This window comes from Brassica napus, chromosome A3 (genome assembly GCF_020379485.1).
Source record: "Brassica napus cultivar Da-Ae chromosome A3, Da-Ae, whole genome shotgun sequence".
Taxonomy (NCBI): domain Eukaryota; kingdom Viridiplantae; phylum Streptophyta; class Magnoliopsida; order Brassicales; family Brassicaceae; genus Brassica; species Brassica napus.
In genome coordinates, this window is record NC_063436.1 from 27228968 (window position 1) to 27253684 (window position 24717).

Genomic DNA, 24717 nt, shown 5'->3' on the forward strand with positions numbered 1-24717 from the left:
AAAGTAAACATGTCTTTAGTGAAGAGAGCAAGATCGAACAACAAAATGAAGTCTTCCAAACAAGGTTTCATTCAAACTTTAATTTAAGATCCGACAATAGAGTAGACAGTCTTGTAAAAGCACTAACTACCAATCAAAATCGAAAAACAGAGATGCAGATAGTCCTCAATCTGATCAGGCAGTGATTTCCTTCTTGAGTTTTGCAAGCTCTTGCCTGACAACACCAGCTTTCTGCAAAACAAAGCACACAATACATTAGCATTTCGCATTATGCCAAAAAAAAATTCAAGACTTTTCAACAATTAAAAACACAGACCTTGATCTTGGCCAACATGATCTTGAACCTGTCGAAATCATTGAGGCTAGCCCTACGCTTCTGAACGATGAGCTTCCTACCCCACGAGCTCTTCTCCCACTTGTTCTTCACGTCTGCAAACACATTCCAGGTTTAGATTGCAAACACCATACAAATTTTAAAACATTACACATTGAAAAGCCGCACTCACCAGCCTTCTCCATGGCCTCTATCAAAGCCTTCTTCTTTGGCACTCGGTTGATCTCAATCACGATGTCAGTAAGTGACAACCTCTTGAAGTTCATCTGGATTCTCTCCATGTCAGGTGCGTCTACCAAAGCCTAACCGACAAAAACAAAAACCACAGTTTCATTAGAAAAAAATCTAGGAATACACTATCCCCTGTTAAATCAGAATACACAGTACAATATAAGACAAGTTTTTTATAGCACGAACTCAGAGTCATCAATGAAAAGGTAAAGACTTTATTGAATGTATCAGCAAATCAAATAGCTCTAAGCACATATTGACCAAAACTCGTTCAGAAAAGTGGCACCTTTATTGAATCAATCAGTACTAAAATTCCAGCTAGTTCTCAACTTTACTAAGAGAAAGATGGAAACTTTAGTAATGTATGAATGAAGAAACAACGTACCCTGTTCTGGTCAACGACGTCGACGATAACAACGAGCTTTCCATGGTCTTTTCCATAGTTCACAAGAGCCACTCTCCCGATCTCCACGTACCTCTTGAAAACCTGAGCAAACACGAAACAAATATGAAATCTCAGTCACAACCTTGCTTGATGTTAAGGACACGTAAACCGTAACGAAACGAAAAATGTCAAAGAGGAAGGAATCTGGAATGTGTATCTCACCATTTTCGCCGGCGGTAGCTTGAATGTTCGAAGCAGAGTGTCCAAAGCTGAAGATATATATAGGTGTTTTTAGGGTTTTCTGTTTTGGGCCATTAAATAAATACCCAAAGGCCCGTTATGAATGCTACAACATAAACTAAAAGCCCAACAATATGGTAAGACAATAACACGGCGTCGTTTACACGTTGGGATGCTCGTAGCTAGCTTAACCTCACCGTTGTAGGTGTATTTCGTTACAAAACTGTGGTGAGCATTTCTTTATAATCATGATTCATCTGTAAATCTTAATTTATTTATTCTATTACAAGCTAAGAGTCATGCATTTTGATATGAGAATTGAGTCTAAACTGGAGTATGTATCTCAAACTAAGTAAGCTCAGAACAAGGTGGTTCTCTATATGACCAGACACCAGTAAGTTGCAACGAGTCACTAAGACATTTTCTTACTCTTGTTTTCGACAAAGGAACGAGAGAAACTGTGAATAAGGAACTAAGAAACTGAGATCTCTTCCACCACGCCGCTGATTTCTTCAGTCAGGTCATGCTGTACTTTGGGCTCCAAGTCGATGAACTGGTTCGACTTGCTTGCTAGGTGTGAGATGCTAACTCTTCCTTGACGTTTGATGTAATCAGCAACCGCATTCATCTCTTCCATTGATATGTATATGTATTTGCCTCTATCATCCATAACCCCCGAGAGCCGCCCTGAAATAAAAAGAGAAAGGCATCCAAATCTCAGTAGTCACATCTTTTTCACATGTATGTTATACTATGCTATTTTATGATTGGATAGAGAGAGAAAATACCTATGCTCTCCAAAGAGGCGATCCTGTTGATGCATTCCTACAAAAAACAAACAGTAGAATCAGACTTTAGAACAATGACAAAAGGTATTTATTTATTTGTGATATAGAAGATGTAGCCAGATGATACCTGAGTTCGTAGATGAAACTCTGCTGCGAGATCTTCAAGTGGAACACATTTCTGTTTCTGCAATCACAACACAAAGCAAAAGGATCAAACATTTCAACACACTGTTATGGGATGAGACAATATTTTGTATATATATACTTCACTGTTAGTTTGTTTCTGTTTGCAAAAAGGAAGATTAGAATGGTTATTCAAGATATATACCTTAATGTATTCAACAAATTCTGAAAGCAAATCTTGATTCCCGCCCTCCACTTCCTCTGTAGTACCTTCAGCATCAACTGAGAATTCGCCTTTCCATTTGTCAAACTCTAACGCAGCTGCCTCTTCTTCCTTTGCTTGTCGTGCTTTTTCTTCTTCTTCCTACAAAACATTAGTCACAATTAGCCAAGTTCAGTATTTCTAAAACAGGAACAAATTTTGAGATATATTCAATTGACTCACCAACTTCCGCTCCTCTGCCTCACGCTCTTCATCCTTCTTCCTCCGCATTTCTGCATACCAATCTTGTTTTGTACTCCTTGACTCGCGTGCAGCTTCTTCAGCCTTCACCAGACAATAGGAACAGATTTTGATTAGGAAAGTCTTGCCATAAAATAATGTACAGCTCTTATCGTTAATCCTTAAGCTACAATATAAAACTTTCATAGTTGGGGACTGCAACTGGTCAACTAACATTCCTAGAATTTTCTCATCGTTAATCCTTCAAACTGATAGAATACTAAAAGTATTCATAGAGACAGAGATTGTTAGCCACCTGTCTTTGTTCTTCTCGTTCTTGTCGCTTCTTCTCTTTCTTCTTTGATGCTCTGGCCTGATTTCCACCGGCTTCATCTTCCTCTTCATCTTCGCTCCCACTGATGTTTTCTGTTTACACAAAATATTTATCCAAAGGCCAGTAGTTAATTTATTTTTATACCCTCCCTAATCTCAAGCTCGACTATTCAAATCACTGGTTTATAGTTTCTCCCTGGCTATATAACAATCTCTAACCAATAACATCCATTTGATAGTTGATAGTCATCTAAAAACCAAGTCTTTTATCTTTTATTTATACTTCAAAAAGAAACCACAATCAAACTATATAAAGTTTTGAACTTTTATCATAGAGACACAGAACAGAAGGGTGTAAAGTACAAACCTTGAACGTTGGAAGCTGAGGAGGAGCTAGCGCCAGTAGAAGCTGCAGGTCTCCGACGCATTCTACGCCCACCACCACCAGTACCACGTCCCACGTTTTCACGCGCCTGAACCTGCTTCGAATAACAACAAACCCATCACCATAATTCACTAAACCTAAAAAAAAGTCAAATCCATTTTCGCAACAATGAAATTAAAAGTTGAGAACTTTACCTGCGGAGGTGGTGCTGCATCTTCCTCACGTGATCTGCTACTATCTACCCGACGTTTCCATAAGAACAAAGGGATCACCGCAGCTATGAGGATCATGGAGACTATCAGAGCGAAGATCTCCTCCATCTCTTTACCTGCGATCGAGAAAAAAAGGGGAATTTGAAGGAAATGTTGAGACAAAGCCAAACGAGGATGATGAAATTGAAAGAGGTTTGATTCAGATGATGATTACGAAATTAACCTAATTGAGTTTCTTTTCACGCTTTGTTGTCTTCTCTATGCTCGAGGATTGCAGAAACTCTCGATTAGAGAAGAAAGACAATCAACGCGGGGTTAATTTCGTAATTTACAACTTTCGAACACTCTGGGGCCGTCAGAGTCTTTCGTGCCTTTCCGGCCGAGGTTATAAATAAGATCAATGAACACCGGTTCGGTTTAGGAGTCCTCTATTGGATCACTGGTCCTTTTTAAAGTTACAAACACACAAATAGTAGTAAGATTGTGATTCAACAATTTCATATCTATTTTATTAAACAAGTAACAAGAGTAACACAAAGTACATAAGATGGTAGTCTCTTAGTATCATACCGAGTCTAGATCGAAACAAAACCAAGCAACACAAGAGATCAAAGAAGAAGGTTGAGGAAATGTTTTGGAAAGGGAGGGAGAACGATAGTGATACACTATAACAGAACAAAGCAAACGGACTAGGGACAATGCAGCTCAGAAACCATGGATCTTGATGTTGTCCTTCTTCACTAGGCCAGCCTGTTTTCCAAGAAAAGAAGTAAAGAGCAATGAGATTAATGCAACAATGTTTAGGTTTTGTCCGTGAAAGAAGGTGATCATTACCTGGACAAGGAACGTGGAGACGTTCTTCCTCTGGTCTCCTTGAAGCTGAATAACCTACACATTTACACAGAAGCACCTATTAAAGAGAGAGAGAGAGAGAGAGCACACATATAAAAGACTATCATCCTTGGAGAAAAGTTAACTATCCCTTGGTTAAGCTTTGCATTATTTTAATGGTAACATGTCGACAATAAAGATACGAACCTGTCCGAGTTCAGAGTCTTGAACCACTGTTCCGTTGCAACAAAACTCTTTCTTGAGGTCCTTAAGTATCTTGCTGTAACTATACTCTTTCTTCAGCCCCTGGACGGTTGTCAAGCTTTTCCTACCATTGCGCTGCTGCACACGGATGTGGACGTACTCTTTTGTTCCCGCACCTGAGTCCTCAGCATTCGCATCAGCAAACGGGTCTGCACCACATCAAAAATAAACAAATAAAAAACTGATTAGCTCATATCAATTCCCACATGAGAAACATTTATCAAATATCTAAGAAAATAGACTTATGAGGCAGATAATCAGAGGTAGACTATGGATCAAAGTGGAACTTACCGAAGGCAGTAGGGACCTGGGAATCAAGTTCAGACATGAAAGTTTGTTGATCTGATGGGCAAACGACACAGAAGCTGAGACCTGAATAAGAAGACGAAGAATCAGAGCCACGTTTACTAGAGAGACTAATGATATATAAAGTATCAATCTTTGAATTTTCATATTCAGATAAGATCCAAAGTAAGATTCTTTTTTTAAACCCAGCAGCAAATCCGAAAGATCATCAACAAAAAAGCTCGAATCGGATCTTCATGGAGAAAAAAATCGAAAACACATACCGAAAACGCAGAACTATACCTGATTCGAAAAGTAGGGTTTCGAGGATCTGATTATGGGAGGAGAGAGAACGACGAGAAGAAGAAACCCTAGATTCGGATAAAGTCTGCAACTTCTGTTTCTGGTGGAGACCAAAGTAACGAGAGGAAGAGATGATGAGATCTTTCGGTCTGAAAACGTATCTTCAATCTCTTGTTGGGTTTGGGCTTCATACTTGTCCCTCTAAGTGGGCTTGGGCTTCAGACGTCTCCCAATCCTCCAACTTGATTAACTGATTTCTCTCTGTTTTGTTGGAAATGTATAGTTTTGCTGCTACTTCATTAACATGATACAAGTTATAGTTTTGCTAGAAATGTTTGTTACCTCCTGTTTAATTTTGATTAATCATGTAATTGGGATATCAATTCCATTGTATGATAGTTATAGATGGTGAACATTTGATTCTTTTGTTGGTAATATACACCGAATTAGTAAATTACTAGTTTAGCGTATTTTATAAAGTTAATGATTATTTCTTTGGGACTCGATGGTTACAATTGAGGCAATCAAGTATATTGTATATAGAAATGCTTGGATGAGTTTTTCTTTTCCTATAACATGTTTTCGTTTTTAAGTGTGTGTTTCTAATTTGATTTCTCTACTAAACAAATGAACTACATAATTTTATTATACAGCAACTCTTTCAATGTGCTCATAATCTCTTTTCTTCATCCATCCATTGAAACAATACAGTTTCAACCTTAATTTTTTTTAAATAGTTGGCATGTCGTCAGGATATGAGCTACACGTCATATATGCATGTAGACGCGGAGAGTTGTGACTCTACCACATTTAAGTTTCCGATCCAACACCTAATCTCGACAACATTGTCCCTTATAGATTCTCTCTCACGCTCACAACAACAAACAAATTAACAAACACATGCATGCAATGTTAGTATGTTACACGTGATCTCCATGCAGAACACATCTCTTATCCATAAATATATACCAACCAAACCTTCACTTCACTCTTCACTCAAACTAAAACAACAGAACATACACAAATAACAAATGGCGAACAAGCTCTTCCTCGTCTCCGCAACTCTCGCCTTCTTCTTTCTCCTCACCAACGCATCCATCTACCGCACAATCGTTGAGTTGGAAGAAGATGACACCACCAACCCAATGGGCCCATTCGGCGGAAAACAGAAATGTAGGAGGGAGTTTCAGCAAGCACAGCACCTAAGAGCTTGCCAGCAATGGCTCCACAAGAAAGGAATGCAAGCCCGTCGTGGTCCTTGGTCCCTCGAGGAGGAGTTCGACTTCGAAGACGACATGGTGAACTCTGATTCCCGGAGACCGCCGCTACTCCAGCAGTGCTGCAACGAGCTTCACCAGGAAGAGCCAGATTGCGTCTGCCCAACCTTGAAACAAGCGTCCAAAGCGGTTAGACTCCAGATCCAACAGGGACAACCCCAAGTAGTGAGACGTATCTACCAGACCGCTAAGCACTTGCTTAACATTTGCCAAATTCCGCAAGTTAGCATTTGTCCCTTCAGGAAGACCATGCCTTTCCAGCCTCCCCACTACTAGATTCCAAAAGAAACACTCTGAAGTGTATATACGACGGTGATGTTGAGTAAGGTTGTTGATGTATGTTAACACTAGTCACTAGGCAGTCACCGTGTTTATGCTATAATAAAAATGTACTTTAATAAGATGTTTGAGGCTATTGTAATTAGACCTTAATAAAAGAGAAGTTAGTCTTGTTTTTTTTACCATTGCGGCTTTCTAAGAAGTGTGAATGACGGATAAGCAAGAAAAAATAATTAAGCTATTCACAATTAAACAGTAGTCTATAATGAACGTGATAAACTAGTACTCAGAGATATAATATTTTGTCTAATTAAGACTTCAAGATCGATAAATAAAACCATTTGATTTCTAGCCATCTGTCATTCTGAGGCCATCTCCACCGTGTATTTTTTTCTTAAGTAATTGGTTCAGCGTACTTAAGCATGCCGCCGCTGACTGCTAATTACTGATGCTGCCTTTCTTATAAATACAAGAACTGTTCTATTTTTTTACTTTTTGAACGTTAAACTATATATGCAAAAGAAATGTTCTGACTTAGAGCATGATTAATCCGTGTTCTTAATTTGAAGTTCTTAATACATGATTTGACATTTTTTTACAATTTTCAACTAAGAGTCGGCTCTTAAACCATCTCCAATGGTTAGAACCCATCATGAATTCTAATGTTTAATTTAATTATAAATTTTGTAATTTGTGAAGTTTAGAACCTCTTGTAATTTGTTATGTTCAATAGTAAAACCCTTTTAAAGTTCTTAAGAGAGAAAGAGACAACAACAACAAAAAAAAAAAAAGCAAGGGAGAGAGAAAAAGACACAAACACAAAAGGAGTTAATAAAAAAATGATACCTTAGAGGTTCTTAGAGCACCTCCATTGATAGATCTTGGAGGAAGTACTAAAGTAATTAAGGGAAAAAAATAAATCATAAATGGTTTTATTAGGCAGGAGTGCTCCTTGATTAGGTGATTTAAGGAATGGTAAAGATCCCAGACGTGGCAGGAGGGGATTGGCTGGGTCATTTTAGACGAAAGGTCTTGTGGTCGGTTGGTCTTTTTTTTTTCATCTTCAATGTCATCGAAATCTCTTCCTCCTCTCTCTGTCGAAATCTCCTTGATGATGTTTGATCCGTTTGTTCGTCGGTGATTATGTCTTCCTTCCATCATCGGGTCTGCCTTCCTCGTCGATTCTTTCGAAATCTCCAACGGAGAAAACATTTGATTCGTTTCACCCACTTCGTCGATGTTCTCCTCCAGACTCATCCATGCAATCAGCACAAAGGTTCGGTTTCTTTTTTATTTTTGTTTCTGTGAATTGAATCCCTTTGTCGATTATTATCCAAAATTTTGTTTGGATTATGAGATTGACTCTGTTTATCTCAGATCGATGGGGGAAGTGGTAGTTTGAAGTCGCGAGGGACGGACTATGATGATGAACAGAGTATCTTCCGACAATTGTGGTTACAGTTTTGGTGGTCGAATCCGACAAAGGTCATTCCTTTACTTTGTTTGATTTGATGATTTAAAGTTTTCCTTCTTTGTCTTGAGTTAGAAGTTTGAGTAGACTTTGGTTTTGATATTGATTAAATCTGATTAAAGCAGTAGTAGCAGTAGCAGCAGCAGCTCAGATGATGAATCCAGTGAAGTTAAGAAGAAGGAGAGTGGTGAATCTGTTTCTGAAGTTGTTACTGTGAGTTCTGTGCCTACTCAACCTATTCCAATAGCTGGAGATGCTCCTTTTATGGAGTCTACTGCTAATGTGATTGTAGAGAGTATCAGTTTGATGGATTCAACTACTCCTAGTGATCCAAAAACTGAGCTAATGATTGAAATCACACCTGTTGAGGCAATGATCTCAACCGAGAATGACGAGAGTTCTTTGCCTAAACCAAACGAGATTAAGCAGGCGTCTTCAAGTGCAACCGACTCTGATGTGAAAGAAAACGAGAGAAAAACTTGGACTCTTCCAGAATCCAACAGTGTTCCTGAAGGCAACAGTGTTCATGAGGAAGAGGTGATCCTCAGTGTTGAACTATTTAATTTTGTTTATATTCTTTGTCACTTAGTTACCAAATTAGACTAAACTCAATATTCTCTCAGGCTCCAGTGCGGCCAACACATGGAGTTTTGCAGAGAACGTCATGGTTAAGTTGTTGTGGCTTGTTTGATGTGGTCACATGATCCAGTAGATAAACTCAGGTATCTTTTGAATATATTGTTGTTAGAATAAACTCTCTGTTATTAGCGAACTTCATTAGTCTACGTATGATTCTTAGTTTATGGATAAGAAAATAACCTTTTACATCGAACAATTGTGTATATTAGTCTGTAGCTTTATATACATCAATACCATTGTCAAAAACATAACCATCATTAGTTACGCATTCGACTTGTTGATGAGTTTCTTGACACTCTTGTTTCAATCGCAGAAACAGAGTTTTTCCTTCATGAATTCAGAAGTGTTATCACAGCTAAGGATTCTCGGTGTTACCTGTGAAAATTCAGTAAGTTGATGAGTGTCTCTCTCTCTCTTTCTCTTCCATTGAAGAACACAAAACACACATTGTTTCATATGCGAGAGTTCTCAGCTTCTAGTAGTCTTCAAAGCAAGCTTGTCTATAGTTTTTGCTCTTTATATTAGCCCCTTACGTGTTCTCTTCCCTTTCTCTCTGTACGATTCCTTTGTCTGTTGTTGTTTTTGTTCATATGCAAAAAATTTATGTATGCTTTTATTTTAAATCATTCTACTTAAAAAAAAAAATTTAAGAACCCTATAGGAGTTTTCCCATTGGAGGAGAAGGAGAAAATTATCTCCACTAACTAATGTCCTAAACTTGCCAAATCACATTATATATTCTTAATTTAATCATTAGGACCTCTAATGGGTCCTAATGGATGGAGATGGTCTTACCAATTCTAAAATCTCTATTTTAAGAACATGGTTCTTAGTTTTTATTTCTTTTGATTTATTTTTTTGGCTTTTTTTTAAAAGAAATTCTCCTTAAAAACTTTCATTGGAAGTGTTCTTATATTTTTTTATTTAAGAGATGTTTCTTAACTTTTATTAGTTAAAAGCTAAGAAATTTCGGCTAAGAACTCCACCCTAAGCATCCGGATTAATCATGACATTAGAGCATCTCCAACCATTAGAAACTAGGTGAGATTCAAAAAAAATTAAAAAAAAAATATTTTAATTGAATAACTAAATTTTCTATTTTTTTTAATTCTAAAATGCTAGTTAGAAAACATGTGGAAGTTAAAAGTTTAGAAGTGGTTCCAAGAGGACCTCCAACCATTAGAAACTAGGTGGAATTCTAAAAAAAAAATAAAAAAAAATATATATATATATATATATATATATATTTTTAATTAAATAATTAAATTTTCTTTTTTTTTTTTAATTCTAAAATGCTAGTTAAAAGACACGTGGAAGTTTAAAGTTTAGAAGTGATTCTAAAAACACTTGTTTTAGAACCTTTCTTCACTCTCTCTCCTATTTTATTTTTTTATTTTTTATTTTTAATGATAAGATTCTAATTAAAGAATCTCCAATAGAGGTGGTCTAAGAGCATCCTTATCGCACGTCTTTAGTGTGGGTTTTTAGGAAAAAGTGGGTGTGGGTGCACTGAAACCAGAGAAAACGTCTCTAGAAATCGCGAAATAGGAGATGTCTGTAGAACTGTTCGCGGGTCCCACTGACACATGGTGGCCTGCGATTGGTTTGATTTAATTTTTTTTTAATCAGAAAAACAAAATAAACAAAATAAGAAACGTATATGCGATAAAAATGCTCTAAAAACCCTTTTTTAGAATCTTTTTTCACTCTCTCCTATTTTTTTTTTTTTTTTAATAGTTGGACTCTAACTAAAGAACCTCCATTGAAGTTGGTCTTATAAGTTATAAGGTATAAGACACTAATGTTCTGTACAACAAAACGAAAACTTTTCTCTCCCAGGCACTCTTATCGAGACAGTTTTAACTGTCTGGTATCTTCCCGTTTGGTCAACCCCCCACGGTTTCCACTCACCTAGTTTTACCTCCATATCTGGTTTGTTACCTTTTCGAGTAACTTTTCAAACTCAAAACCGCTTTGGTACAAAAATCCCGGGTTCCACCCCCGACATCCCGTCGGAGGGTCAGCGACGACGTCGTCAACGTTCCTCAGACTCCATCTCCAATGCCCCTGACCGTGAACCCTCTCCTCGCAAGTACCATGAACCTTCAGGAAGGTCTCGGACGGACCGTCTAGAGTGTTAATACTCAACCACCTCCACATACTCTGGTTATAGAGGTCTTGACACGTTATTCTACTACACTACTTCCGCTACGTTACATCTTACTCTGCAAATAAAGCTCTGTCCTAGACGAAAACCTCCGAAGCATCTGCTCTAGCCATTATAGAGTTCCCCTGTCCTCAGGCCTCTACAATAATGGCACGCAGGTATACGAGATCTGACAAGGAAAAGTGGGTCGCAAAACCCTCACCACCGCCGAAGAAGTCACCAATAAGAATCCCTGCTAGCAACAATGAAGCACTCATCGCACAAAACAAGCTTACTCTGATTGGAAGGGTCACAAACACTCGCTTTCAACGCCCTAGAGCTGTGGTTGATATTATGCCCCAGATATGGAATCTGGAAGGACGAGTTGAGGGCAGTGACCTCGGCCCAGAGCTCTTCCAATTCAGATTTGAGTCCGAAGGAGACCTTCTCTTTGTCTTGGCGGAAGGCCCATATCACCACAAACGATGGATGATACTTCTACAGCGTTGGGAACCAGTTATATCCCCCTCATTCCCGTCTTTGATCTCCTTTTGGGTCAGAATCCATGGCATCCCACTCCACTATTGGACGGATGAAGCGCTTGAATCCATTGGCAAAGCAGTCGGGCACGTCTCTACCCGAGATCCTAGGGCTGCTCGAATTAGGATGGACGTCAATGGCCTACTCCCACTGGAGATGAAGGCTCATATTGAACTCCCGTCGGGAGAGATAACTGAAGTGGAATTTGAATATGTGAAGATCGAGAAACACTGCTTTACCTGTTTCTCCCTCCTCCACGAAGAAGAGGATTGTCCTAAAAGGGCTCCAGGAGACCCACCAGCGAAGGAGAGGAAACTAGGTATTACTCAAGCAATGGCTCTGGAACGCATAGAGGCTGGTAAAAGAAGACACGATGAAAACAGAGGCTACAAACCCCCAAGTCAGAGAGCTCTCCCGGTTTATAATGAGAGGAAGTCTGCCTCACGTAATGACCATTCAGCTGATGTGAATGAAAGGAATACTGCATCAAGAAATGAACATCACTCCTCTACGTATAGGGGTTCTATGGATTACGCTAGAAGACCTCCATCATCCAACTCCCACCGCTCAGAGGGTCAGCGAGACGTGCCGTCGTACCGACCTCGCAGAAGTGATGACATCACCAACAGATATGGACTAACTGTCTCTGGCTCTTACAACTCTCATCATCAAAGACCCCCTAGAGATACTCCTGTAAAATATGGGCCTTCTCCTCTTGACGGTAGATCAGGAAACGATCAAGTACGCCCTAATGCTTCAGCCTCCTCACACACCCCACCTCCTGTACCGATCAGGGAAAGAATGGAGCCTCCAGCTGGAAACAGCTCCCCTCTGGAATCTTGTAAATCTCGAGAACGACGCTCAGCTCTACTCAGACTGGCTGCACCCGACCTCAGAGACCAACTGCCTAGGCGATCCCCAATAAGCAAACAATCCGGGAGGCTTCAAGATGTCGAGATAATCTCTGGTGATACCCCGATCCAAGCTAGAAGGGATGCCACCAATGAGGTCCTGATCTCACCTCTGATAACAAACGACTCTGCTCCGGAACAGAACTGGGCCCCTGCTTCCCAAAGATTAGGGGGACTTGCTTCTCTAGGACTGATACTCCTGCAGTACATGAACCTACAGCTCCTGCTTCAACAAAACGCAGGACAACAAGAAACACTGCTAACAAAAGGATCGCTAGGAGCCCACTTCCAGGTTTCAAGCTGAAGAAGGTCAATGCCCTGAAACCTAACCCCCCTCCTAGAAAGCGCATTTGCACGGAGAAAGGACGTTCTCTGCCTTGGAATAAGGCTGGCCCAAGTGGCAAGACCCCCTCTGCGGAAGCTACAAATACGGTGAATATACCGCAAAGGAGGAAGGCGGGATCGGATTTTCGGTCTCTGCCTCAACCTCTTCCTTAGCTCTTATGAGCTGGAATTGTCAAGGGCTGGGGATCACCCTTACAATTCCAAGACTGAAAGAGTTGCGCAAGAGCATCTCTCCAGATATTATGTTCCTCATGGAGACAAAGAATACTGACGAATACATCAACGACAAGCTCCGGGATCTCCATTATCCACATTTCTTCTCTGTTCCACCTCAAGGCACCAGCGGTGGCTTGGCACTTATCTGGACAGACAACATCAAGGTGGAGATACTAGAATCCTCAGAAAACATCATCGATACAAAGGTAGCGTTCAAAGGCTCTTCTTCCTTTATTTCCTTTATATATGGAGCACCTTCGGTTGAGAACAGGGCAGCTGTTTGGGCGGAAATATCACGCATTGGGACAAACCGAGATCTCCCGTGGCTGCTTACGGGCGACTTCAATGAAATATTGGATAACACAGAGAAAGTGGGAGGTCCACCTCGATGGGAGGGCTCTTTCACTACGTTTCGCACCTTCGTCTCGCAAAACGGCTTCTGGGACCTTAGACATTCAGGAAACCACCTCTCTTGGAGAGGATCTCGATATTCTCACTTTATAAGATCTCGGCTTGATAGATCTATGGTTAACTGCTCCTGGTCAGAGCTTTACCCAATGGGACGGTCCTGCTATCTCCGGTTTGAAGGGTCCGACCATAGACCGCTCGTAACATACTTCAACTCGTCGGGACCACGCAAACGAGGACTCTTCCGATTCAACAGGTCCCTAACGGAAAATGAAGAGGTTACAGACATGATCAACACTACCTGGAACCAGACACCACTCGCCGGGGTTATTGCAAAGCTGAACGAGTGCAGGAGGAAAATAATCTTGTGGACCAAAGAACGCAATCTCAAAGCGAACCAAGTGGTCTCAGAAACAAGAATTGCTCTCGACCAGGCCTTATCATCAGCATATCCAGACGTTCCCCGAATTGAAGAGCTCACAAACATCCTCGCTACAGCGTACAAAGAAGAGGAGCAATTCTGGCTACAACGAAGCAGGATCCAGTGGCTAAAAGACGGTGATAGAAATACCGGGTTTTTTCATGCGGCTACAAGGACTAGAAGGATGCAAAACTCCCTCTCAGTCATTGAGGACTCGCAGGGGACTGAGGTCCACGAAGAATCAGACATAATCTTTGTGATTGCCAATTATTATCAAGATATCTTCTCTACCAAGAGTGTTGGTGACTTCTCACTCATCCACAGCTTGCTACCGTGCAAGGTGACGGCAGACATGAACGACTACCTGATCAAACTACCGAGCTCACAGGAGATCAAGGAGGCGGCCTTCTCTATCAATAGTGGCAAGGCGCCAGGCCCGGATGGGTTTTCCTCCAAGTTTTACCAAGCTTATTGGCACATCGTGGGAGAGGATGTTACGAGAGATGTGCGGAAGTTCTTCGAGACTGGTGTGTTAGATCGGCAACAAAACGAGACACACATCCGTCTGATCCCCAAAGGCTCGTGCCCAAGACAAGTGGCAGACTATAGACCAATCGCACTGTGTAACACCCACTACAAGATCATAGCCAAAGTCCTCACCCGCCGGCTTAAGCCGCTCCTCCCGCAGCTCATATCGAAATCACAGTCAGCCTTCGTCTCAGGTCGAGCCATTGCGGATAATGTTCTCATTACCCATGAGACTCTCCACTTTCTCCGGACTTCGGAAGCTAAGAAGTACTGCTCTATGGCTGTGAAAACAGACATGAGTAAGGCGTATGACAGGATCGAATGGAACTTCTTACAAATGGTACTAACGAGGCTAGGATTTGACCCAACTTGGGTGTCTTGGATTATGGCCTGCGTGGAATCAGTGTCGTACTCCTTTCTCATCAACGGCACACCCCAAGGCTCTGTGATACCATCTCGTGGAATACGACAAGGCGACCCCTTATCCCCATACCTATTCATTTTATGTACGGAAGTGCTGTCCTCTCTCTGCATCCATGCACAAGACAATGGGACTTTAGCAGGGATACGAGTCTCACGAGGAAGCCCTTTCATCACTCACCTTCTCTTTGCGGACGACACCATGTTCTTTTGTAGATCTAGTGAAGGGGGAGTTGCTAAACTGAAGGAGATACTCAACGTGTACGAAGCGGTCTCCGGACAACGGATAAATCTCCAAAAATCAGCAATCACTTTCTCTGCCAAGACTCCTCCGGAAGTGAAGTTGCGGGTGAAAGCCACTCTTGATATCGCAGCAGAAGGAGGAGCTGGCAAATATCTAGGCCTTCCCGAGCTATTCGGTCTCAAGAAGAGAGACATATTTGCATCTATCCTAGATCGGATCAGACAGAAGATAAATAGCTGGACTACTCGTTTTCTATCCGGAGCAGGGAAACAAGTGCTCCTTAAATCCGTCCTAGCAGCTATGCCGAGCTACTCCATGTCTTGTTTTAAACTCCCGGCCTCCCTCTGTAAGCAGATACAATCTCTACTCACTAGATTTTGGTGGGATGCAAACCCGTAAACTAGGAAAATGTGCTGGGTGGCGTGGACGACCTTAACTCAACCTAAATATGCTGGCGGATTGGGTTTTAGAGATATCGAAAGCTTCAATGATGCTCTATTAGCTAAGATTGGATGGCGCCTACTTAAGAACCCATCATCCCTACTGGCTCAGGTTCTACTTGGCAAGTACACGAAACACACACCCTTCCTAGAGTGCATATCACCAGCGGTTGCATCCCATGGGTGGCGGAGCATCCTGGTGGGGAGGGACCTTTTGAAGAAAGGATTGGGCTGGGTGGTGGGAAATGGAGAGAACATCAGGGTCTGGTATGACCCCTGGTTGTCCTGCTCTGCCCCCGAAGCTCCTATTGGACCACGGCGATGCTTCACTTCGGGTCAGCAGCCTCCTATGTCCTATCTCGAACACATGGAATATCGATAAAATACGTCAACACCTGCCTCAGTATGAGGACACCATTCTCAAGATCATCACCAGCTCTGCTCCACTCAACGACTCCCTGGTATGGCTTCCCGATGAGAAGGGGAATTACACAACGAAGACAGGATATGGCAAGGCGTTTCCTCCTAATCCACGACCACCGACGTTACCAACTTCCTTTGATTGGCTAAAGCACATTTGGAACATCAAATGCTCACCGAAAATAAAGGATTTCCTCTGGAAGATCATAAACAGAGCAATCCCAACCAGCTCTAATCTTGCTAACCGTGGAGTCCTCCCCTTTAGCTGCAAACGCTGCGGTGGAGTGGAAGATGATCTCCACCTATTCATGTCTTGCTCCTTTGCTGATGAAGTTTGGGAGCTCGCTCCCTTGGCCTGGAAACCGGGAGCTACGATCCCCTCCCTTGCTACTATGCTCAGCCATGGCAGCAAGATTATTACTCTCCCACCAGTGGGGATCTTTATACCATTGTGGCCATGGCTATTGTGGAATCTGTGGAAAGCTCGTAATAAACTATATTTTGATGGCAGATCATTCTCAGCACAGGAGGTCTTGCAGAAGTCAATTGCAGATGCAAAGGAATGGCAAACTGCCCAAGCAGGGGACTCTAGCGCACGATCCTTACCACGGCATCACGCTCCACCAAGCACAACCGTACATGCTTTACCCACGGAACCAGCCTGCTTTGTGGATGCAGCATGGAGCTCAACCACAGGCTCGTGCGGCATAAGAGGAGTGTTCAAAGGCGTTATCCGGCCCCACATTCCCGATATATGCTCATCACGTCGACTAGTCTCTTCAGCATTGATGGCAGAAGCCATTGCGATCCGTTCGGCAGTCATGTTGGCTGCGTCATCGAATCTTCGATCTCTACAGGTGTTCTCTGATTCTCAAACCCTCGTCTCAATGGTGAAAGCGAAAGAATCAAGACCCGTCTTGTTCGGGATATTATTCGATATCTATCATTTCAGTTGTTTGTTTGATACTATTTCCTTCTCCTTTATTCCCCGTTTACAAAACTTTGAGGCTGACTTGGTGGCAAAGTCTGCCCTCGCTCTTGCAGACAGATCCTCCGATCATGGAGTGTAGCTTGTTTCTTTAAGTTATGAATGAAATGTTGTTTGACCAAAAAAAAAAAAGTTATAAGGTATAACTGGATGAATCAAAAAGTTGAAAGAAGTGAAGAACCTATGACCAGAAAGAGAAACAAAAAAAAAACAGTAGATCAGATGTCTCATCTTCGGCTACTGAACCAGACACTGTTACTTTAGTTAGGATACCATCAGCTGGTCTCATATATTATAATCAGGCCCCTTTGTAAAACTCCCATCATTAATTTATATTAAGTGACTGTAAAAATGGTGATTCAAATATTTAACATTAACTTGAATAATTGACATTGATATGTCAATATATCTCAATTGTAAAATAATATATGAATAATGTAAGTATTTCTTATTGCTATACCATAAATATGATGTTAATTGCCGGACATGTCGGAATATGAGCTACAAGTCACACATAGCATGCAGACGCGGAGGAATGCTGGTGTTGTGTTGTTTTTTTTGGGTCTAAATGTTAAAAACTGCAGGTGTTGTTGATCACTTGTCACTCACTTCAAACACCTAAGGCTTTCTCTCTCTCTCACACACACAAACAAATGATTTGCCGTAATTAAGATCTAATATATAGTTCGGTTGGCTCCTGATAGTTTTTTATTCTCAAAATGATTAATCAAAATGTAATGATTTGTCAATATATATGTAGTTACAAATTATATATATATATATATATATATAGAGAACCATCTGATGATATATAGGAAAACAAAATTTCATGTCAAACTTTAAATAAAATAGATGTTTTAATAAGGCAAAGCCTGAATTAACTTTAAACAACCAAACTCCTATAAAACTAACATATCCAATTCTATAATGAGTGTACTCAGATATGGTCGGTGTCAGTAATGAAAAAGAGGAACATGATGAAATATAATATCATTACGAGGGGAATGTTATATGATTCTTAATTCTACTATTCTATTGAATTTTTATAATGATGATCATTCTTATACCGTTTTCACCAAAGCTTTAGTCTCCAGTATTAATATCCAACACAACATCAACTTGCAGGTGTTATTCATCACTTGTCATTCCTCTACATTCGAGTTTCCAACACCTAATCCCGCCAACAACCTTGTACTCTCTCAAATACATGCATGCAATGTCACACGTACGTGATCTCCATGCATAACACCTCTCTTGTCCATAAATAGCGCACCCATCCCTTCGCCTCATTCTTCACTCAAACCAAAACACAAGAAAACACACACAAATAGCAAATGGCCAACAAGATCTTCCTCGTGTGCGCAACTCTTGCCTTCTGCGTCCTCCTCACCAACGCTTCCATCTACCGCACCGTCGTCGAATTCGACGAAGATGACACTACCGACCAAATAGGCCCATTCCGCCCACCACAGAAATGCCAGAGGGAGTTTCAGCAAGAGCAACACCTAAGAGCTTGCCAGCAATGGATCCGCCAGCAACTTGCGGGATCACCCTTCAGCGAAAACCAATGGGGTCCTCAGCAGGGGCCGTCTCTACGCGAGCAATGCTGCAACGAGCTTTACCAGGAAGACCAAGTGTGCGTTTGCCCTACTTTGAAACAAGCAGCCAAGTCAGTTAGGGTCCAGGGACAGCACGGACCATTCCAGTCCACCCGCATCTACCAGATCGCTAAGAACTTGCCTAACGTTTGCAACATGAAACAAATTGGAACATGTCCCTTCATTGCCATCCCTTTCTTTCCTCCTTACTAAATCCTAGTGTTATCACATGATGATCATCATTAATGTGGGTTGTTGATGTATGTTTAACAACACACAGTCATCGTGTGTTTTTACCAAAAAAAATAAAAGTGTAATAGTAGCTTGAGAGACTAATGTAATAAGCACTACTCGGTAATAAAAGAGAAGTTTTACTTTTTGTTCAAGTGTATCAGCATATGGTTTCGTAGCTAGTCTTGCACCAAAAATAGTTACGAAACCATTAATAATTATCTTATGGTTAGTATACTTAACAAAGATGATAGTTTTATCGATCTAATGCTGATCTATTGAAGATTTCAGAACACTAAACAAGTTCTTTTCAACTCAATTATTCATCCTGATACAAGATGAAAGTAGATAAAATAGACCCTTTAGGTTAATACAAGCTATATACAAATTTAGAAACAACACTTAGTTACAAACATAATCCAACGGCCTATTGTTAACTTGACGTACGTGTGCCGTTCCAATCTCACAAGGATTCACTCTTGCTACGTATCCGAGGGAGCACAGAGACTCACCAGTTGAGGAAGGTTCAGTTGTGATGTTAACAAACAGTCGCCACTTAAGCAGGGCTCTAATAACAGAGTTCGACCAAGTTTCATTTCTACATAATAATTCAAAAGGTTATTTTTTTAACAGTTTTACCGTTTTCTTTTGGTTCAAATACAAAGTTTTCTTCTTTACGATTCTGTCTCAGATACCCACAATGTGCCCCTGAGCCGAGGTGGGCTCTTTCATCCGTTGCGTATCGAAATCAGCTCCAAAAGTTCAATCAGAATCGTCAAGTTTATGGCTTAAGCTTCAATTTTGGTCGAATTTTGAAGGGTCTTGTAAAAATGCTGTGATCTTTCCGCAATTGTGAAACCGCTTTAGCCTCTGTTTAAGCCATCACTTAGGGTGTTTTTTTCTTGAAGCAAGACGCATTTTGGAAGGATGGAAATGGGTAATCAATCGAGGAGTCTCTTAGCTCTGTGGGTGAATTTGCTTTCAATGTTGTTAGTAATAATAACATTGAAGGAGAGGAGAGCGGACTTTCTCTTTACCACACAGTTTATGGCCCCAGAGCTACAGGCAACGTTCAATGAGCAAATGGGTATGCTTATTTCTGGGTTTGGAATGCAATCATAAAGCTATTTGCTTTGGTCTATACTTTATGTGGTCCGAGATGTATTGATTCTTATTTCATCTCGAGCTTGTCACGTTCCTTGTTTTGTTCTGTTCTGTTTTGATGTTAGGTAGAGGCAATACTTATCTATTACTGGGGATTTAGGGACTATCTAACATCATCTGTCGGTTCTAAGCTTGAATATTGGTTCTTTGCAGATTTATAGGAGAGCTTAATCAGTTTCTAAGACAATCCCTTGTTGATATTTGCCTCTAACAACTCTTAGAATGCGTGCACGCTCACTTGTAAGTAGTTCATTTCTTGTCTTTTTCTTAGTAAGTGGGATTGGTGTCAAAGATGACTTTTGAAATACGTCTGAACCACGTTTAAAGCATAGAGTTAACCAAATAATAGTTATTATTTCTGAAAAGTGACAGCCAAATTATAAAGTTTCGATGAACCTACCCGAAGTCTTGCTAGAAGTTTTAAAATAAAACGGGGAAGAGTCTTCAAGTAAAGTTGTTGGAAACTTGAAATGTCAACTCTTTGATGACCAAATCAAGGCATCAACATCAAAGTCTAGTTATTTATTTGTGAAGACCATATAAAGTCAGCATACAATTTGTGACCCTTTCTATTCTAAGGAGACTATTAAGAAGTCGTTGGTGCCTCATAGTGGTTTATCTTGAGGGTATTTGATCAGTGGTTCCTCACATTTTCTTACTATCATTCCTTCTTATTTTTTTAAATCTCTCTGTGAAACTCTTTGTCATGGATTGTCTGGGCTCAGCTTTGGGTTCTTTCTTGGCAGAGGCAGGGCGTGGTATATGCAGATCAACCTATACTCGAGCCATTTATACCATCCGGTTCAAGTCAAACATCAAAGCTTTAAATAAGGCGCTCAATGGCCTGGTTGATGTTCAAAACAAAGTGGAAAAAGACCTCAAAACCTTGGAGATCAAAGGGAAGTCCTTGAATGTGCAACTGAGGAGATGGCTCAGAGAAGTGGAAGAGATAGGCTCCGAAGCAAATTCAATTCAAGAAGGGCGTGCTTCATGTGCTCTGTCCTTGAGATGTAAGATGAGTAAAAAACTTATGGGAGTTCTTGATAAAGTCAAGAAGCTTCAGAAGCAAGGCTTAGATCTTCTCGACATATTTTCTTTGGAAGGAAGATCTGTACTAGTTGAGAGAATCCTTGGACCCTCGATCACTGATCAAACAATAGCATCAGAGATGTTAGTCAAAGTTCTAAGCTGTTTGATGAGCGATGATGTTCAAAAGGTCGGTATTTGGGGAATAGGAGGTGTTGGTAAAACTACTTTAGTCCGAGAACTGAACAATAAGCTATGGAAAGAAGCTGATACACAGCCTTTTGGTATGGTGATATGGGTTACAGTCTCCAAAGAGTTTGATTCGGGAAGGGTCCAGAAGCAAATCGCTGAGAGATTGGATATGGAAATCAGATTAGGCGAAAGCGAGGAAAGACTGGCCAGACGGATATATGGAAAGCTTGAGAAAGTAAGTAGCTTTCTTCTCATTCTTGATGATGTTTGGAAATCCATTGATTTAGACAAGTTGGGGATTCCACAAACAGATGGACACAAGGATAGAAAGATTGTCTTGACTTCTAGATATTTAGAGGTTTGCCAGAGCATTAAAACGGATATTGACTTCAGAGTGAATTACTTATGTGAAGAAGAAGCTTGGGAAATGTTTTGTAAAAATGCTGGAGAAGTTACTAGATTAGATCGTGTTAGACCCATAGCAAAAGAGGTTTCTCGGGAATGTGGTGGATTGCCGTTGGCTATCGTCACGGTTGGAATGGCTATGCGAGGGAAAAAGAAGGTCAACCTGTGGAAACATGCCCTTGAAGAACTCAAGTGTTCGGTGCCTTATGTCAAGAGTATTGAAGAAAAGGTCTACCAGCCGTTGAAATGGAGCTACAACTTGCTCGAGCCAAAGATGAAATCTTGCTTCCTCTTCTGTGCCTTATTTCCAGAGGATTACTCAATAGAAGTGTCTGAGCTTGTGAGGTACTGGATTGCCGAAGGGTTCATTGATGAAACACAAAACTATAGCTACTTAATGAATCAAGGAATCACCTTGGTGGAGAATCTTAAAGACTCTTGCTTACTTGAAGAGGGTTCTCACGGTGACACAGTTAAGATGCATGATGTGGTTCGCGATTTTGCCATATGGGTCATGTCTTCCTCGCAAGATGATAGTCACTCTCTTGTCATGTCCGGTATAGGTTTGTGCGAGTTTCCACATGAGAAGTTCGTTCCTTCTATCCGAAGAGTTTCTTTGATGAACAATAAGCTTAAAAGGCTCTCAAATCAAGTGGTAGAGTGTGTTGAACTCTCAACTTTGCTGCTACAAGGAAACTTTCACTTGAAGGAATTGCCTGAGGGGTTCTTGATATCTTTTCCAGCACTTCGAATTTTGAATCTAAGTGGGACATGCATAAGGTCGTTGCCCAACTCCCTCAACAAGCTTCATGAGCTAAGATCTCTCATCTTGAGAGACTGCTACTACCTTGAAGAAGTTCCTTCCCTTGAAGGCCTTGCAAAAATTCAAATTCTGGATCTTTGCGCCACTCGAATAAGGGAAACTCCAAGAGGGTTGGAAACTTTGAACAGCTTGAGACTACTTGACCTTTCGCGTACACATCATCTCGAAAGCATTCCAGCAGGAATCATCGGACAGTTATCAAGTTTAGAGGTTCTAGACATGACCCTTAGTCATTTCCACTGGGGCGTCCAAGGACAAACTCAAGAGGGGCAAGCAACACTTGAAGAGATTGCGCGCCTCCAACGTTTGTCGGTCCTCTCAATCAGAGTCGTATGTGTTCCACCTCTCTCCCCTGATTACAATTCCTGGATAGAAAGGTTAAAGAAATTCCAGTTGTTTATCGGTCCAACAGCAAACTCTTTACCTTCTAGACATGACAAGCGGAGAGTGACTATTAGTAGTCTCAATGTTTCAGAAGCATTCATTGGATGGTTGCTAGAGAATACAACTTCTCTAGTGATGAACCATTGTTGGGGTCTCAATGAGATGCTGGAGAACTTGGTAATCGATAGCACGAGTAGCTTCAACCTGTTAAGATCTCTAACGGTAGAGGGTTTTGGTGGAAGTATAAGACCCGCTGGTGGATGTGTCGCACAGCTGGATCTTCTACCTAACCTTGAAGAACTTCATCTGCGTCGTGTAAATCTGGGAACCATTAGAGAGCTCGTTGGTCATCTGGGGTTGAGATTTGAGACACTGAAACATCTAGAAATCAGCAGGTGTAGCCAGCTCAAATGCCTTCTTTCATTTGGGAACTTCATCTGTTTCCTGCCGAACCTACAAGAGATACACGTTAGTTTCTGTGAAAGGCTTCAGGAGCTGTTTGACTATTTTCCAGGAGAAGTTCCAACCTCTGCTTCTGTGGTACCTGCTCTGCGTGTCATAAAGCTAAGGAATCTTCCGCGGTTGAGGAGATTATGTAGCCAAGAAGAGTCATGGGGATGTCTGGAACATGTGGAAGTGATAAGTTGCAATCTTCTGAGGAATCTACCCATAAGTGCAAATGACGCTCTTGGAGTCAAAGAAGTAAGAGGAGAAACACACTGGTGGAACAACTTAACTTGGGATGATAACACTACAAGAGAAACTCTTCAGCCACGTTTCATAGCAGCGGACGGGAATATACCTACTGGCTCTCTTGGAATGTCTTGCTATCAGAGCTCCAACACAATTGAAGAAGCTTTTCCAATTTCTAGCTTACCAGAATCTCAGGCTGAAGAGCTTCTGTAGCTACAATGTAATCATGGACTTGCAAATATCTTGTCACCGGGGCTCCAGCTCAATCTAATAGAGAGAGAAGAGGTTTCTCCACTTTAGATAGAAGACCTAACGTCTGAGGAGCTTATGAAGGGACACTGTAATCCTCGAGTTGCAGAAAGTTTCAGGTTCAACAGGTGACCCTCACTTTGTCAAAAAGTTGTCAGGTTTGAGCAGTGAACCATGTTAGCCACTGTAGTTTAACCTGCTCGCATTTGCTAGGAGGCCTCAAAAGTGTCTGGTCTTCACAAAGGAGAATATTTAAGATGTAGTAGTCCGTTTTCTTACACTTTCATAAATTTCCTTTGTCAAAAAGATGCAGAAGGTTATGGTAAACGTGGGTTTGCTGCTCTGGTCGACATACTTTGCCGAAAATCAAGAGCCACGAGAAGTCTCAAAGGCTTGAGTCAAGAGCTTTCTTGTGCCAGGGACAGGTCAGTATTAAGCAACGTGCAGACCCAACATTACGGTCCAGTTGGTGGATTTAATCATCATTTATGCAGCTATATCGAGGTGGCAACTAACAAAGATGTAAATATATGTGTAACGGTTTTATAATTAGTGACAGGTTTGAAGGTGTTCTACCTCAAGAATTCTTGGATAATTGTTTCTCTTGTCTTGTGTGTATTTGATTGTTTATCACTCGATTCCGTGCAATGAAAGTAAACGTGAAATTTTATTTTCTGTATAAGTTCTATGAAAGTATGTTTGTTACTGTAAACGTCAAAAGAATGTCCATTTTTTTGCAAATAAAACGAAGAAACCTTGTCTTTTTCATTAACCAAAATAATCTTGTATACAGTAGTTGGGTCAGACTTCATAGTTCATCAGATTTAATAGTTTTTAGCTATCATATACATGTTTACTAAAAAATACATCATGAGTTCAACAGATATTGGAGAACTATGCCACAAAGAGGTAAAGAGTGCAAAGATATGTAGCTGTTGAACTTGATAAACTAACCAAAAGTGGGCAACTACCATAAAATGTCAACTTAATAAGTGTTACCTATCATGTAACCTTCTAAACATGTCATAACATCAGTTAAATCCGGTAATGTACACGCTTGAGATGTAAGCAACAAACTTCTTTTTTTTTTTTGGTAAAATTGT

At 40.9% G+C, this 24717-nt stretch overlaps 7 protein-coding genes across 9 annotated transcripts; 4 read left to right on the forward strand and 3 right to left on the reverse strand.

Annotated features, from left to right (window-relative positions):
- Positions 1-46: 46 nt before the first annotated feature.
- On the reverse strand, positions 47-1249 carry LOC106440912 (60S ribosomal protein L14-2). The gene is made up of 5 exons (XM_013882687.3): positions 1173-1249; positions 951-1052; positions 507-636; positions 317-429; positions 47-231 (listed from the first exon to the last, which is right to left on the reverse strand). The coding sequence occupies exons 1-5, from the start codon at positions 1173-1175 to the stop codon at positions 175-177; spliced, it is 405 nt and encodes a 134-aa protein (XP_013738141.1). The 5' UTR covers positions 1176-1249; the 3' UTR covers positions 47-174.
- A 193-nt stretch (positions 1250-1442) lies between these two features.
- Positions 1443-3823, reverse strand: LOC106440913 (DDRGK domain-containing protein 1). The gene is made up of 9 exons (XM_013882688.3): positions 3697-3823; positions 3456-3589; positions 3244-3355; positions 2860-2969; positions 2547-2648; positions 2307-2465; positions 2106-2162; positions 1979-2015; positions 1443-1877 (listed from the first exon to the last, which is right to left on the reverse strand). The coding sequence occupies exons 2-9, from the start codon at positions 3579-3581 to the stop codon at positions 1663-1665; spliced, it is 918 nt and encodes a 305-aa protein (XP_013738142.2). The 5' UTR covers positions 3582-3589; positions 3697-3823; the 3' UTR covers positions 1443-1662.
- A 137-nt stretch (positions 3824-3960) lies between these two features.
- LOC106440914 (protein translation factor SUI1 homolog 1-like) lies at positions 3961-5332 on the reverse strand. Its single transcript, XM_048763939.1, has 5 exons — positions 5157-5332; positions 4860-4940; positions 4512-4717; positions 4308-4361; positions 3961-4223 (listed from the first exon to the last, which is right to left on the reverse strand). Exons 2-5 carry the CDS (start codon positions 4894-4896, stop codon positions 4179-4181), a joined length of 342 nt encoding a protein of 113 aa, XP_048619896.1. The 5' UTR covers positions 4897-4940; positions 5157-5332; the 3' UTR covers positions 3961-4178.
- A 797-nt stretch (positions 5333-6129) lies between these two features.
- Positions 6130-6897, forward strand: LOC106440946 (napin-B-like). The gene has a single exon (XM_048763945.1). It carries the CDS (start codon positions 6188-6190, stop codon positions 6707-6709), a length of 522 nt encoding a protein of 173 aa, XP_048619902.1. The 5' UTR covers positions 6130-6187; the 3' UTR covers positions 6710-6897.
- A 741-nt stretch (positions 6898-7638) lies between these two features.
- LOC106440947 lies at positions 7639-9480 on the forward strand. 3 transcript variants are annotated; one of them, XM_013882723.3, is made up of 5 exons: positions 7639-7988; positions 8090-8197; positions 8318-8720; positions 8807-8905; positions 9136-9480. In XM_013882723.3, exons 2-4 carry the CDS (start codon positions 8133-8135, stop codon positions 8885-8887), a joined length of 549 nt encoding a protein of 182 aa, XP_013738177.2. In that variant the 5' UTR covers positions 7639-7988; positions 8090-8132; the 3' UTR covers positions 8888-8905; positions 9136-9480. The 3 variants fall into 3 exon arrangements, with proteins under 3 accessions (XP_013738177.2, XP_048619905.1, XP_048619909.1); XM_048763948.1 differs by having other exon boundaries at positions 7640-7988; positions 8306-8720; XM_048763952.1 differs by having other exon boundaries at positions 7687-7988; positions 8309-8720.
- Positions 9481-18125: 8645 nt separating this feature from the next.
- LOC106440948 (napin-1A-like) lies at positions 18126-18824 on the forward strand. The gene has a single exon (XM_013882726.3). The coding sequence runs from the start codon at positions 18184-18186 to the stop codon at positions 18658-18660; it is 477 nt and encodes a 158-aa protein (XP_013738180.2). The 5' UTR covers positions 18126-18183; the 3' UTR covers positions 18661-18824.
- Positions 18825-19009: 185 nt separating this feature from the next.
- LOC106440949 (disease resistance protein At4g27190) lies at positions 19010-24326 on the forward strand. Its single transcript, XM_013882727.3, has 2 exons — positions 19010-19765; positions 20589-24326. The coding sequence occupies exons 1-2, from the start codon at positions 19606-19608 to the stop codon at positions 23576-23578; spliced, it is 3150 nt and encodes a 1049-aa protein (XP_013738181.3). The 5' UTR covers positions 19010-19605; the 3' UTR covers positions 23579-24326.
- Positions 24327-24717: the final 391 nt, after the last annotated feature.